The following is a 16,692-nucleotide window of genomic DNA, read 5'->3' as shown; positions in this document are numbered from 1 at the left end:
CGTGCCCCTTTTCTTTTTCCTTCCGCTCTTACCCCCACTATTGTCGCGGGTGGCTCGAGTGAGGGTTTGGCGTCGACGTCGTCCTTTTTTTTAAATGAAATTTCGACGACTCACATTTTTGATCCCCTACATTATTCAAGATAACGGCGCAGAAACATGTTTTCGATTCCTCTCGTTTTTCATCGGAATCGAGCCATCTATTCTCAAGGCCGAAGGAGAGAAGGACGTTTCCAGTAATATCGCCCTCCATCTTGATTTTATTGAAAAATTTAAACGAATGCCGCTTTAATTCTATTGAATGAGATTTCGGTGAGTTACCGGTGGCTTGACAAATGCCACCTTCACCTGAGAAATACCCTGCACTCTTCTTCTGCGATTTTGGACTCTTTTGTTTTCGTCGAACTGTGCATTGTAAAGGAACCACCGTAAAGGTTACGATGCAATTATTTTGTACATTTGTGATGAAATAGTGAACAAAAATTATTCCGTCAATAAAATAGTGCAATATGCTTTTACCGATTATATAATGTAAAAATATTGTGCATTACTAAGGTCAAAAATTTTTTTTTCATTGTTACTTGTAATAACGATATTGAGGAAAAAAATTTCCTTAGTAAAAAATTGTGGAACTTACATTAGACAATAAAATTTGTTATAAAGTATTTGAATAGGTATTATAATGAAAATCTCTAATGAAATAATTTGACAGTTGTCTTCTCTAACAGTTTTTCTGTCCAACGCATGTGATGCACACAAATAACACGTTGAATTTTTAGAAAAAAAAAAAAGTAAAATATTAAAAAAGTGTATCTACATATGCCCCCCATAAAAATAAGCTGGATAACTCATCTGATAGCGTGACAGAGGAGATAACATCGCGTAATCCAATATTTCGTTCTTTCAGGCATTTTCCCGTAAAACACAATATTCTAATGTAGTGATCCAAGTTAGTTTATGGTGAACAAAAAAATGGTCTCCACAAAATTCATTATTTTCGTTCCAGCAACAGCCTGAGCTCCACAACCAACAAGCAGATCCATTTGTATACGTACGCGTGGATGGTTTCTCCCTCCTCGTTGCTCTCTTTTTCTGTCTCCATATGTGCGTGCGGACCGTAATTTTTTACTCGAGCAAATTTGACAGCAAAGCGTAATCTCGAGGGGAAAGAAGGGCGCGCCGGAGTTCACCCTCACCCCCCGCGCTGCCACCCATCAGGAAGAATATTCAGTTCTCCTGGTGTAGCTGCCCTTGCTACCTGCTAGGACGAAAAAAGACCGATTTGAAACGCAGCGCCACGCTGAATTTTCCGGAATTTATTAAAAAGTTTTCCAGCGTTTTTTGGCCCCGCGACTAACTGCTGCTACTGCACGGCCAAGTTATTTTGATCCTTCATTTTTTGGTTCACCCTCTTTTTTGGGGTTTGTTTCAGCATTTTAAGGCGTGCGGAAGTGCCTTGAAATTATTTCAGCGCACGAGGACGTACAGCTAACAGTAAAAGATAAAAGCCGTTTCTAATGTACCAAAGAACAAAAGAAACCAACTAATGTAATAGCAGAATAATCAATTTCGATTTTTTTTCAACTGTCAGAATTAAGCAATTAACACTTTTTGACGTAAAATTTCGAGTGTTTGGAGTATATCCTGGTGATGAGAAAAAAAGGATGTCTAACTTTGTAAAACGTTATATTAAAATCAAGCGAATTTTCACGCAATCATTCGATTAATCCTCAGATACAGTGAAGCAATAGCGCCATCCAAGTATTTAGATGTATTTAATCGCTATTCCCTCTCCAACAAAGACTTCTGAGCTGCTTCTTTACGCTCTTTGTCTTCGACCAAATTCTCTTTGTGGCACACACTCCCTCTCCGATATCTCCGATATCTCAAAACCGTCCTATAAAACGGCATTTGGTTTTGGACACGTCTGTCAGTGCTGGACTTCTGCTTGTTGGACGACAAGCCTTCGTTGTACTTGTGACGTATCAATCGTTTTTTCGTTTTGCTCCCACAACGGTTGCGGCCCATTTTCGTGGTTTTCGAAGAGGAAAATTAAAAAGATGGAAATTGAATACTTAATAATATTAGCCATAATCAGCGTCTCGGCATCGCTCAAGAAGCAATTCAGTTGGAACAACATCCAAGGCGTCAACTCTACTTGGCCGTCCAGCGAGATTTACGAACAAGCGGTCAAGGACGGCTCCTACGTGGGATACGCCTACGAAATAAAAAGATTGGGGTTGTGGGACGGCAAAATATACCTGGCCATTCCCCGAAAGAACAAGGGTGTCGTGACAACGTTGGCCGTGACTCAGGCATCACCAGTGACTGGCAACAAGTCGCCGTTGCTCGATCCATACCCCAACTGGGACTGGCAGAGGGTCGGTGGAAATTGCTCTGGTTTTCAGTCCGTTGAAACCTTCGAGATCGACCTGGAGTGCAGAATGTGGGTGCTGGACAACACAGGCCACACTCAGGACCACTGCCCGGCTCGTTTGGTCATCCTCGACCTGAACGACGGGGGTACGATGATCTAGAGCTACACCTTTCCGGAACACCTTAAACTCAAACGTGCTCACCTGGTCCTGGACCACGAGGACCATGGCTTTATCTACATCGCTGATCGCAAAAAGCAAGTGGCGAGTATCGTTGTCGTCTTCTCGCTGAAGGCCTTCAGCGTGTGGAATACCTTCTGGATGACTCACAGAGTACTGGAAGTGGCGCTATCACCAGCCGACACTGAGGGCAGTCGGCGGCTTTACATCACAGCAGAGGATCCGGAGACTCGGGAGGAGAGTAAATTATTCTCGGTGCCCACTGGCGTGCTCAAGAAGAAAAACTCCACTCACAACGACTTTGATGAATATTTCGAGGAAATCGGCGCGATGCCCAACAGCGTCGAGATTGCCATGTCCAACCCTGGAATTTTGGTGTGCAGTACGCTGATGCCCAGTTCCATCTACAAGTGGGATTCCATGGGAACGACCCACGACTTGAGGGAATACGAGATCTACAATGACCGGAAGGACGACAGTGTGCCAATGGAAAGCTTTACTTTCGACAAAGGAGGTTATCTGTGGTTCATCAAAGAGAATGCTGACACCACTGACATCATTAAAGTCAAAGTACCTGAAGAGCCCAAGATGAGAAACTATCACTACTATGGGAATTTTACTTAGCCAAAGTTTGTTTCCGTGGATTAAAATCAGTGGAATTAGCTAGTTTTCGATAATACTGTTGCGGAACCGTGCAAAGAGAAATACTCGGATAAATACTATGTAATTTTCTTTTTTGATTCATTGAATCCTGATACTTACACTTTAAATGTATGCAAGGAATTAGTTTGATATTGTTTTTTTTTTTTATCATTGATTATTTTCATTTATTGTTAAAATATGTGTACTTTAATATTAAACAAATTTATTCCAGAGCATGAAATTCAGCAGAGTTATATTTATTTATGTTTCGAAATACCCATCAAAAAAACATTTACCCAATCATCCTCTGTAAAAATGTGTAACTATGTTTATTATTTTATTAATTTAATTCGTCGTATTTTAACCTGAATTTTAATTAATTTCATTTTTGTACGAATGTGCCACAAGTACGTGTGACGTTAAAAATAATAACACTTAATTATATTTTTTCCACGTAAACACATCAACTACGAGTTACCATGTCTGTATTTCTTATTTTGTCGGAATCTCTAATGGTATTCGACAGCAAGGGTAATCATAAAGTAAAACGTAAAAAAAAATAATCTATTTTCTAGATAAAAAACTAATGTGCTTTTTGTTCTGGAGCCCAATTATTCCACATTTAAGCGGGTTTCATCGAAGGCACAAAAAAAAATTTTTTAACATAAAAAAAAAGGAAAAAACAAATTTTTCACTACAATTTGTAACGCGTGCACCCTTTTTTCTGCAACCATAAAAATACATCCCCATTAAAACTCTAATTACGCTGCGTACAAAGTTACTCGAAAGAGAATCCTCTCTCATTAATAATCCAAGTGTTCTCCAAAAAAAGTGGGTTACAAAACGAGCCGCGTTACAATGCGCGAGGCGTGTAATTGAGATAAATTTTTTACGTAAAACAGTCAAGTTTAACGAGATAAATAAAGTAGGCGCGCCAAACGGAAAATTTTACAAACAGTTAAAAAATTCGTTCCACGAGATGAACCATCCACGGGCATTTTAATTAATCCATGCAAAGCTCCACGAAATGACGAAAGAGATCGAAATTGGAGTAAGTATCGACGTAAGACAACAATCGACGAAATCAAACACCATCAGCGAAAATTCGTATATTTATTTCCCCCGCTTTTCCTCAGCGTATCCCGCAAACAACAAACTAGCGCGCAGCTGTGCCGTGGAGCAAAAAACGCGAATTTTCCGCTCGAGAGGCGCGCATCAACGCGATCCCTTTTCACGTGCACGCACAGCGTCGTAACGGGGGCTCATAAAAATAGAGAAACCCAATTTATGGGACACACGCGGAAGTGCGGCCTTTTTTTCCCCCCTCCCTCTCTCCCGGCTGGAGAATCCATCCTCCGGCCCCCCGAGAGAAGCGATAAAGTGCAAAAGTGGACTAAGGCGAATATGACGGCGACGGGGACGCCCGGCGGGGCATGTATGCGTGGGGAGCGCAAGCCAAAAACGGGAGGCCAAGAGGAAGGAAGGACGGGGATCCTTGGCAGACCCGCCAAGACGCTCGCCCCGGGAATTTTCGAAAGACTGCCAACGGAGATACACCCGAGGGCGCTCCCCACCATGTACACCGAAAAGCACACACACACCCTTTTTTACCCCATCCCTTGAAAATCTACCGCACCATACACACTCCTTTGTTTCAACGCTGATGAGGAATACCGCGTGAAAATCATCCGTATATACATACGGGCCTTTTTTGACTCGAATCCCTATCCGTGAAAGTGGATGTATGTTATGCTGTTTTATTTGGAACACGAGTGATAATTATTCGCTTGGTGGGTGTATATGTACCTACCTACACAAATTCGAGATTTTGCCGAGGGGTAGGTACCGGTGGAAACAAAAAGGACGGGATGTAAAACGCGAACAACTTTTGCAATATTTGCAACGGATGGGCTTGTAAAAGTCATGAATATCAAGTTACACGGGCAGAAGGCCGAGATACATATGTAACAGACGTGCATGCATTATGTAAGCGAAACGCGATACATTTGTGTACGGGGTACGAAGAGCACAGAGCCAAAACTCTTTGTTTTTCATCGAATATTTACGCAAAACAGGGTGGAACCGCACTGATTTCGGAAATAATAAGGTAAATGGCCTCTGTTGCCGACGAGGACGAACGAGTGGGGGATCGAAGAGTCATCCAATCGCAGATCCCGCGTTCGTAAATTCCGGGAGAAAAAGCGCGTATCTCCCCGAGAAAAAAGAGGGAGAGAGAGGGCAAAACGTAAATAACCAAGCTCGAGGCTGGATATCGCGGGACTCAATCCTTTCTCTCCAGAATCCGCAAAACTTTTCCCCCCCTCCCCCGAGGCCTCAAATTTCGGGAGGGGGAGAGGAGAGCTTCGGGATACTCCTCGCGATATCAGAGAGGTGCGCGTGGAAAGAGGCTCACGGGGAAGAGACGGGAGCAGGTGGAGGAGGGGATGTAAAAAAGTCAAAGGCTGGGAAAAACTTTCGGGAAAGTTCCTCCTCCTCCTCCCGTTTTTTGCCAGGGAAAATAGGGAGGGGTGAGATGAGTCGGCTACCAGCATCACTGTACGTGCGCGGTCCTTTTGAAAAATTGAGCCGCATAAAATATTAACCCCCCCCCCTGGACTCGCCGGTTGTCTCCTTTTTTTCTTTGCCAGTCCTCCAGGACTCTTCATTTCCCCTTTTTCCTCCAAGGGGCTCGTACATATACATACGCTCGTCTCCGGCGTATGATTCGGCATTGTGTCGTGTCACCCGAGCTACTTTGAATTTCAAATGCCGCACCCGAGATACTTGCTTCTCGAGAAGCGGCGATCGTCGAAATAATAAAAACGAAAAGAAATATATATATATGTACATTCGAGTTGTCCCTCCTCTCCGGGGAGGGGGTTGGTTCATGGGAAATTTTGAGGCTCTTCCGCAGCGCTCAAGTGGGACTTTGCAATTTTGATTTTCGCTGATGCGCCCTACTTTTGCGCTTTTCATACCACCGAGACTCGCAATTCGAATCAATCCATTGGATTTAATTGTCCGATGTGTAATAAGCGAGAGCTTGGAGCCCTTGGTGGTGCTCCCATCAAAAGTCACCCTGGGGTGCAACACTTTGTCGATTCGAGCAAAAATTCGTACGAAATATCAAAATGAACAGGGAGGAGCGCAAAGGGCGCGTGCATTGACGTGATTTTAATTTCCAACAGCTACGGAATGCCTTACCGCGAGCAACTAAAACAATTAAACTCCCGACGCTTACTTACCACTCGAAAATCCTCCTTCCCAACCCTATGATTTTCCGTCATTCCGGGGGGTGGGGCAACAACGACGATTAATTAGCCATCGCGGCTAAAGTTTCTATTGAACTTGCCAAGCGCGAGTGCCGTCTTAATAAAATCTCGGGGCATTAATTAAGAGAAACGAGAGGTGGAGTCAAAGAGCGGTGCTCGCAACTTTTTGATAGGAATTTTTGCCCAATGGGCGACCCTAAGTGACCGAAATTGAAAGAGAGAAAGACTCTCGCGCTCAGTTTCCATGCAAATAAACGCACCGGCCTCCAAAATGGCACCTCCCCCCTCCCGTAGCCGTCTGACCATACGTGTATCTCTAGGACCTTTTCTACTTATTTTCCAAGTTGCTCTTTTTTTCAAGTCCCGTGACTTGTTGCCAATAAGAAAATTGTCACAAATGTGCAGTAACCAAGCACTTGGGACCAACATTCATTCGAGTTTAAGATAACAGATGAAAAAATTTAAAAAAAAAGAAGAGTATGTTTGTTTAGTTGACATAGTTACGGTTGAAATGTAGTTTTCTCATAATCCCAAAAATCTCGAATTCCAGCGGAAAAAAAGCCCCCGAAAACAACAGCAATCCAAATTAATCCTACCCAAGGGAGGAAAGAGCCCTCGAAACCCACACCCCGTAAACAACGACGACGGCGCACTCGACGGACTCTGGTAGGGGGGGAGAGGAAATTTTCAATTTCGCTCCGTCCGGTTGGTCCGAAAATTCCGACGAGCCAGCTCCCGCGGTGTACTTTTTCTCCCTCACCCTCCCTCCTCGTCATCGTGATCGTCGCGCAGCGTAAGTGAAAAAGTTCGGCCACCGGCTCCCGAGTACTAATTAAAGACTCGCCGGAACGAAATTAGTTAGCTCGTAGGTTCGTGTCCAAGACGGAACGAGGGAAGGGAGAGCCGCTTATGATAATACAATAACCCTCCCGGGCGCATCTTTTCTACCCCCTCCCCCATGCCCCTCTCCAGAGCTCATTATGCGCTTGTATAGTTCACACAACCCCAATTGGATTTGCCCTCGCTGCATCGTATACGGACGGCCTCGTTCCCTTTTTCCAGGCCTTTCTCGGTTTCGAGTGCGTGCCAAGCGCCGTCGAAGCCGCAGTTTCGCAGCCACTATCGACCCGAATGATTCACTCCGCGACGGAGAGTGACAAATCCGCGCCGTCGCTCGCCCACTTTTGTTTCGCCCCCCGACCGGCCAACAAGTACATGTATACAAAAGACCCGAGCATCCGAGCGCGAATTTCTCGTTGAAGGGGGGGACTCTTTTAAATCTTCCTTGCAGAGGCTCGTGTAGTAATAACGGCGCGATGAGGAGGGGGGGGAAGAGATTCCCCGGCTCCGTAAATAAGGGGGGCTGGAGCGCGAATAACTTTTTCATACCCCGGGCTCTCCTTTATTTTCGGCTTCGGGTGGTCGTCGTCGTCTTAGGAGCTTGTGATTCCATACAGTGGAGAGGGAGAGAGAGAGAGAAGAGATCCGGGAGGTCCTTTTATCCACTCCCCGCAATTCACTTTAACGGAATGCTGATCTCGCGGATGGTTACTAACTAAAGCCACCGGACAGTTACTAATTCACGAGAACGAGCTTTCGTGCTCCTTCTGTATGGACTCGGTTCTCGAGGATACTGCTCTTGGATTGTCCTGCCGGTTTTCGTCTTTACTTCTCCACCGTGATCCTTTTTTTTTTTTTTTTTTTTTTTTTCTTTTTCTTTCCTTTTTTGTATTAGCTGGAGTGAACAACCGTGGATTTTTAATACTAATGGGATAAACAGTCCTAGGTATATGCTGATAAAACTTAAAATTAATAACTGCACTAAACATTGTATGATCGGGTACATAATAAACTGTCTTCTTGTTATTGTTCTTTCGTGCAAAAAAAAAAAAATAAAGAAAAAAACAAACCATTTTTCTAATGGTAACAACACACCCAAAATGAAATGTCAGAAGGATCAATAAGACTGATATAATACACATTCATAGTGTTTAACATGATTACGTGGAATGAAATCTAATGCATTAGATTCGGATTTAAAATAGTATTATAGCTCGACCCTACAATAAATAATTAGTTTTCCATCGATTAACTTGTAAAATTGTATACCTGCAATAAAAAGACATCCAAATGTCCAGGCTGTACATGAATTATCGCGTCAAACCCTCGTTCGCAATTTCTTAGCTAATGAGAAACCACCGATGTTGGCCAACAATCTTTATAACTTTATTGTTAAAAATAACAAAGCCCTACATTTTCCCAAAGACCAGGTAGTCGACGGTGCTATTTTATCCAATATACCTATCAGATTTTTCCAGCCCTAAATTATATTCGAATTGACCGCGACGGGATGGAAAATTGAGCGCATTTATTACTAACGGCTGACTACCGATTTCCAATCGGTTTACCTCACTATCCAAAACATCGTCATTTCAAAAAGGGCTTTTTTTTATACCCAAGTAACCCCACCCTCTTACCATCATTATCCCCATTAAAAATTTCTCTCAACCAAATATGATGAACAGAAAAAAAAAAAAAAAAAAAAAAGTTATCAAAGTCGGAAAAGCTTCAAGTAACGAGCTCGTTGTTTCCGTTTTCGCGTGTAACCAGAAAAATCTTCTTAAAGAGTCAACTCTCGCGACACTCGTGCACATGCAACACACCCACAGCTCAGAGGAAAGATGAGGAGGGAGAAAAGCAGCGAGAGTCAACTTCCCTCTATAATCCTCTTGTCCCGTCCCGACAACTCGAGTGGGAGTTTTTTTCCCCCCCCCTCACACACACAGCTGATGCACATCTGAAAACCTATTTGTCTTTTGCCACGCAGAGCTCGCGGAAACTGCTACCCGACCTTGAATTCTTCGCCGTGAACACGTGAACCTTTGACGTGCCTTTTATTTGCTCGGTCCAAGTATTTTCCCTCCTCTTGGCTTCCTGCAATGGACCCTGCGCTAGTTTGGGCTTTTGTTTTACGATGCAAACACGCGATTAAATATTGTTTCATTCACGAATAATTTTTTGTTTCCATTGTCTTTCGGTACGATTATACGCACGTTTTTTTGCCGATCTACGCTCGATTTGACTTGATTAGACTTTGACTGGGGGGTCCAAGGACATAAAAACTCCTAAATTCCGTACAGATACTTCAGAGGTTACCAATAACAATGAGTTGGAGGAAAGTATACACATTCAACAAATTAGATCTACGTAAACATAAACAAAGAGAGTCATAATGAGAGAGAGAGAGAAGAAAAAGATAAATCGAGTACGAGGAGACACAACTAGGGCATGACAATACAAGTGGAAGGGACAGATGGATAGTTAGAGATAGAGTGTGTGAGAGAGAGAGAGAGAGAGAGAGGCCAAGGACAGAGAAAGCTCGTGACGACTTACCCTCAGATTTGGGCGCCGGTGGCTTGCGGGTCGCCCAATTCGTCCGGATGTTCCTGCTGCCAAGCCACTGTCCGTTCATGGCGCCGATGGCGCTTTCCGCTTCCTGCAACAAGCACGATTCACATGCATCAGTTAAGGGCTCGCTCGTTTGGATCGACACTCCGCCGTGTAAGGGAGTGGGTCAGCGTTTCGTTGCCCCATTTGCGGGGAGTTTCATTCAAATATTGTGCTTTTTTTCCTACAATGAAGAATTTCTACGAATTTCGTAGCCTTCTCGAGACTCTCAGGTTTTTCTTGGTTAATTCAAAGTCTCAAGTACATCCTGATGAGTCTCAAGTCACTCAAATAATTTTTTAAATCTTTTTGTGGCTTCAAACAGCTGGACAAACAGATAAGTGCAGCACATTTTTGACATAAATAATTACTGTGTATCATGTTTAGAATAAAACTTTTTCATAGATTCAACTATTTTTAGCTCAAAATGAATTACACCTTTAACAAATTGTTGCACATATGTATATATAAAAAAAAAAAAAAATTGAAAAAATATCCGTGTGCCAAGTCTGTCAACCCATGCCACCATAAAATGATCCAATGAACGTAAAAACCCTCCCAAAACCCTCTAAATGTACTTTCTCCCATTGAGACAGTAAAAATCTTCTGTAAAGAGTACACCCTTTGAAGTAACCCCGTCATCGATGCCAACAACAGCAACTCGCCTACATATGGCGAGGAAACCCATACAGCGCACAACCCACGGCTGCGATCGCGTATAAATCGCATGGACTCCCTCGCCAAAAGACAGAGAAAGCTCCAAACGTACTTATGTATATATATACAGTGTACAAGTGACGGGGGTGGCATTGGCGAAACAAAGGTGATTCAAGCGCCCGCAGACCAGCGGTGCAGGCGCGTACGGACCTTGTGTGTATATTTAAGCCGTGGGCAGAGCAGATGCACACGATCGAGCGAATCGCGGGGAACATAAAACGGGCGGAGCGAAACGACCGGTTTCCCGAACCGCTGGTCAGTCCGGGGGGGTCAGGGAACTTTTGGAGGGAGGTAGGTAGGCGGGACCCCAGACGGAATTTATATTCCTCCGGCACCGTGGGTGTGTACGGCGGATGGTGCGCCGAAAGAAATTTTCCGCCCGAGGGCTCTGATCGAGAGGTCGATGTCTCGGTGTAGCCAAAGCTCCCTTCTTCTCCCACTCCCTGTCTCTTTCGACGAAATTGCTGACAAGAGCGGCCGCTTTTTTTTCCCCACCCCCTTTGCTCGGGTTATCATGGAAATTGAGGAGCCGGAGCTCCTGTCGATTAATCGCGGAAACGTATGAAAAAATGCACTTGGCAGGGACAATGGCTCCTGTGCGCGAGTACAACGAATCCACCCACGGGGAATCGGGGTGAGGAGGAGAACGAGGGGCCGCGCTGGGGATGACAAGGCAGTGGCCAGTTGAGCTTGGGGAGGCTGTAATTATATACGTACTCGGTGATGTATTCTTTGCTCCCGTTGTGTGCGAAACAAAGGAGTCGAGGGGGGGAAGGAGGAAAAGGAGTCTGTGGAACAATGGCGTGGAAGCGCGTATGAATTAATAATAAAAATGAGGAAAATGCGGGCAAGGGCTTCCCTGGTGTTTTTCTCGTTGTCTTGCAGGAGTATGGGGTGGAAGATGGGTCTCGTGAATCGTTTATCGATCGCAGGGGTGGATACTGCAAGCGATTCTTTGATCACCTTTTTTTTCTTATTTGATGGTTTCTTGCAGGTGATCCGGGCTGAATTGTGGATGGGTTCGATAAATAGGAACTGTGCATGGGCAAATCTTCTGGGGACTGGCACAGTCAAAGTTTTGTCGATCCAAGTGTCTTAAGATAAGAGTGATAAGTTTATTTAAACCATCATGTCTACTCAGTGCCAAATGTCATAATAGTAAGAGACCACACCTTTAGATTATTTATTATAATTATAAATATTGCGATTATAAACAAAAAAAGGTTTTTCAAAGAGTATGAATCTTCACAAGTAGAAACGATATTAGTTTCGCTTAGGAAAAATGTGTATAATTGGAGCAGTACTTAGTACTCATTGAGACTATTCGATCGAGGAGAATTAACAAACTTTGTATTTTTTCATAATTCATTTTACATCAAATTTTATGAGCCTCGCAGTAAAAATCACATACCAACATTGTACCCGAAAAGTGTATTTTTAAGTGTATTTTTTAAGAAACTTTTTACACGACACTCGGTAAGCATTACACTGCAAAGAAATAAGCATCCATTTGAGCTCAACCAGATAATAATGATTTGGTTTTTTATGAGCATTTATAACATTGTGATGTAAAATAAATGCACAGCCATAATTAGTAATATTTCTCGGGTAACAAAAAAAAAAAAAAAAAAAAATTGTTTGCAAATTAACTGGTATATTACAAGTTATCTCTAAAACACGAAGCATTGGGAAATCGGAGAAGCCGATGAAAAAACAATTAAGCGCTAGCTCCCAGCTAAGCGAGTTAGAACGCGCGATAAGCGCAGTTGAAAAGGTCATCTATTCATTCATCTGCAATATTGCATTTTGTCAGAAGCTTTAAACGATCAATAACTAGAACGTACTGAGTTTTTGCTCGAAACAGAAGTGCATCGAAGTTAATCAAGTCACTTAATATGTCGCCGAGACTTTGTTTGTTTGCCATACTAATCGTGACATGTGTTATTTGTGCTAGTGTTGGTGAGTGCATTATTCATATAGAGAAAAAAATCTAGAATTCAATCGGTATTACATTAAAGTAATTAACGAAAGCCTTGCTTTTTTCGCCTGTCCCAAGAACTTTGGTATTATTCATGTCAGATAATTTTTTTTTTCTTACGTTGAAAAAATTTTACGCATCTCATAGCTTGACGATTTCCGCAACTGTGTATTTTTATTTTATTTTACTTTAAAAATAATTCCAACGAACTAAATGATCAGTTAATGAGGCACACAAAAGCAAAAATTACATTTAAAGCTTGACACACAATTGTTTAACATTGAAACGTATTTGTTATTTTTTGAGCATCATATCAGCAGTAAGTAAACCAGTATCGAGCATAGAAAGGCCATGTTGGCCATTTACTTAGTTTTGTTTTGATAACGACGCACACTGTAGCTCTGCAGTGCTATCAAGACAGATGTAAAAATACAAAAATAAAAATAAAATGAAACAATTGGAAACAAATTATGTAGATCATGGTAAGCTTTATCTGAATGATTGAAAAAAAAAAAAAAAAAAAAAAACACGAGATAAACTTCAATGCGATGAATGAAGTTTTTTTTTAACTAAAATCTGAAAAATATATGACCTTAATTTGTAATTACATGTACAGTAAAGATGTTTTATCGGATTTTATCATTGGTGGCGGTTTCGACTAAAATATATACCACTGAACTGATATGTTCAACTCTTTAGTTCTTTAACGACTGTTAGTAAATCATAGTAAGAAATTTATTAAGTATTTTTCACGTCACTTATTTTCAAAAACCTATGTTAAAGATTTTCGAAAATTTTCTAATTGACTCGCAACAATTCATTTGGAAGTTGTAATTATTTTATGGTTTTTAATTTTATTATTTGTATCATTATCATTATTATTATTTTTTTATTATTTTTTCTTTTAAGAAATAGGAATAATTACTTTAAAATAATTCGGTGAAAAATAGTGTACCCATGTCGTGTAATATCCATGCCATGATTGTTCCAATTGAAAGTTAATCTGTTAACATCTGATAACCACCTTATTTAAGTTGAGGTATTTTTTATTTTTTTAAAACTTTTCTTATCAACATCTATATCAATATCTATAAATATTTTATTCGTCTGATGATATTAATAATATTAATCAATAATTCAATTTTTTACAACTTTATCAAGTAATACACAAATTAAAAAAAAAAAAAAAAACTTTAAAAGTAAAAAAAGTTTTTATCAAAAGTACAAATGATTTATACATAATTATTTTATAATTGTTACTGAACCCTTAAAATTGTATATTTCATCATGCCTGTGATATTGTGGACATAGTTGATTATGCTTTTTTTTCGTCATATAAAAACATATAAAAACAAACAAGTGACGTATTTCATTTTAAATGTTTAAGCACGTGAAATGGCTGGCGATTGCAAAGAATCATGGAAGTCAAAGTGCCAGGAAGCATGTAAATCCAACAAATTTCTCTGTTTACACATGGTCAACAATCCGAACGAGCCACACTGCAGCTGCACAGAATTAATGGAGTGAATAATGTAGTAATTTCATGTGTCCGATGCGTGTACGAGATTGAATTTATTGTATTAAATTATTTAGGTAATATTATACACCTGTACATTATGCAATGATTGAATAATAGCGGCACGATATTGTAATAAGACTAGGATAAATAACAGTTCACCTTTATAATAATTAAAGAAAGTAATGTTAAGGAAACGATGAAATTACAATAAAATAAAATGTTGTAGTTATTTAGAGGCCATCCTTGATTTTGCTTTCTCATCGTTTATACTAGTTAAAGTATCAATATTTTGATTTTGTTATCTAATTAAATGTTGACTGTACTCGAAATAATATTCATAGGCCATACAATGCTCGGTCACTGACACACATTCAAAGTACCAAATTACAGTTAGTGAGCACAAACAAATACCATTCTTCTTTCACTATTTATAAGCAAATATTAAAAATTTCCACTGTTGCAAACTGAGAGAGCACGGTATATCTGGAGCCGTAAGATAAGTAGGTGAGTCTAGATAAACAGTCTCTCTCTCTCTCTCTCTCTCTCTGTGGCGAATTTTGTTAAACAGAGCTTAAGCTCCACGTACACGGTGCTTCGCAAACAAGAGGAAACTCGCACGCAAACAGACAAATAAATCGAGGCACCCCTCGGAGAGCAGCCCGAGCCATCTGCTGAGGCACGTATGTGTTGATATCTGCGTGATTAAAAAAAATATATATATACATAGCTATTAAGAGCACCGACTGAATTAGTCGAGAAACTATCTTAAACAATTAACCAGCCAACTCCCTAAATTTAAATCAGTTGAAATCACTGAAATGATTTCACCGGTTTAAAATTCAAAGAGAAAATGTATTGTATTTCCTTTTGATTTTTCAACGTATTCTGCAATGCAATACCACGACGTACGAGCCAAATCGGGAAGAAATGAAAATTTCGACAGATTATTCATGCGACTCGCACAGATTGTTGGTAAAAACTCTCACTCGGCAAAGGTACCCGCTACCGCGTCTCCATAAAGACGCTATAGAGCAAAAAACACACGGAACTGATGATTTTTTTCCCCCTCGCAGTTGCGTCACTCGACCAATGACTTTTGGGAGTCTTGGGCGTGCCCAAAAACACACCTTACGTCGCGCACGCAAGACGCGGGGAGAGAGAGAGAGAGAGAGAGATATGTTGGAGATGATCCAGAAGTGGCGAGGTGCAGATGGGGATTGATTTCGCTTTGCGAAATGGCCGACGGGTGTACAGAAAGTTGAATAATAAAGTGTTTCCGACTGGAGTTTGCCGTCGTCGCCCTGGCAGCGTCCACGCGGAGGCTCCCCTCGAGCGGGTGGTTAACCGTACAGGGGGAGAAAGGGAGATCGGCTCGGGTGGTACTCACTGGCGAGCCACTTCTTCCCGTTAATCCGAACGACTGCGCGTGCAGTGCGACCCTCATCTCCGCCCACCCCTTCGAACTCTTGGGCGCGTCGCGAGCCAATGCTCGGGTGGGTCTCCAACTGCTGCCAGGCTGTCGATGGTTCGAGGGCTGATGGCAGTTTGGCTGCTTAATGGACGGGAAAGACGAGCTCTGTGCGATAAGTTTCTTTCTTTTTTTTTTTTTTTTTTTTTTTTTTTTTTTTTTTTTTCAGGGGGTGGGGGAGGAAAAAATTTTCGCCTGGCAAGTACCGCAGCTCTCGTTTACGGCGCGAAACTCGCTCTTTTTGTCTCGTACGATATATACGTACAACCGCGCGGAGCTTTGCTTCTGAAGTGTGGAGCTAGTTTTAGAGTTACGGGGGGACTGGCAGGGGGTCGTGTGATAATCAGATTTATCGGCCATATCGGTACATATATGTACATACGGGTTGACGTTAAACGAGACTCGATTAAATTTTGATTCTCAAACATCTCGGGGAATGGAAGCTTTTAGGGTAATCGTGGCAATGTCGATGTCCATTGTGCGAGCGAGTGTTTTTATTAAACTCGATAACTGGGGTCATTTTCGGAAAAAGTGAGGTATACTTGATGAGGAGCCGATTGAATATACAAAAAAAAAAAACAATTTACCAGTAATTTTATTTAGTGCTATAGAATTAATCACTGTATTGTACTTACGCAAGACACGATTTTTAAGATACTTGATACGAGATACAATTTTAAGTTAAAATCTCGATGGACCACGTGATGGAGCACGTCATGGTTTTTTCAATGCAAAAAATGATTTAAACTTTAACGGCTCACATTATCTACTTACATATCACAAGTTACAATATTGTCTTGGATTACGAATCGATGATTTTACTGATTCGGTATCCTCATGAATTACGTAATATGTATGGTTCGGTCGTGTCGACAGCTGTCGAAGATCGCATTACAGAGCCGATCATTATCATTCTGTATCAAATTATAATTTGCCAATATCCCCGTATCCGGTGAAACACGAGTCAGAGTGGCTTTGTCGAAAATGCACAAGTAACATTGAAAATTCATCGCGCAGGTTTTACGTGTGTGGTTCCCTGCAACATTGTCCTCTCTGAAATCTCATGCAAGAGGAATTCCATTTTTGGTCATATCGAT

At 41.5% G+C, this 16,692-nt stretch overlaps 1 protein-coding gene across 2 annotated transcripts in view; it reads right to left on the bottom strand.

The window, feature by feature from the left end:
- The window catches only part of LOC106637909 (cytotoxic granule associated RNA binding protein TIA1), a 539,236-nt gene that overhangs the window by 41,985 nt on the left and 480,559 nt on the right, over positions 1-16,692 (bottom strand). For both annotated transcript variants that reach the window (XM_089594255.1, XM_089594256.1), the window contains one exon: positions 9,860-9,962. In XM_089594255.1, the coding sequence (XP_089450381.1) occupies positions 9,860-9,962 (103 nt within the window). The remainder of the gene's footprint in view (positions 1-9,859; positions 9,963-16,692) is intronic.

The sequence above is a fragment of the Copidosoma floridanum genome, unplaced genomic scaffold (assembly GCF_036245765.1).
Source record: "Copidosoma floridanum isolate Cflo_tuat_1 unplaced genomic scaffold, Cflo_Japanese_pri ptg000021l, whole genome shotgun sequence".
Lineage (NCBI taxonomy): Eukaryota > Metazoa > Arthropoda > Insecta > Hymenoptera > Encyrtidae > Copidosoma > Copidosoma floridanum.
Note: the sequence above shows the minus strand (reverse complement) of the source record. Positions and strands in the feature narration are given on the sequence as shown.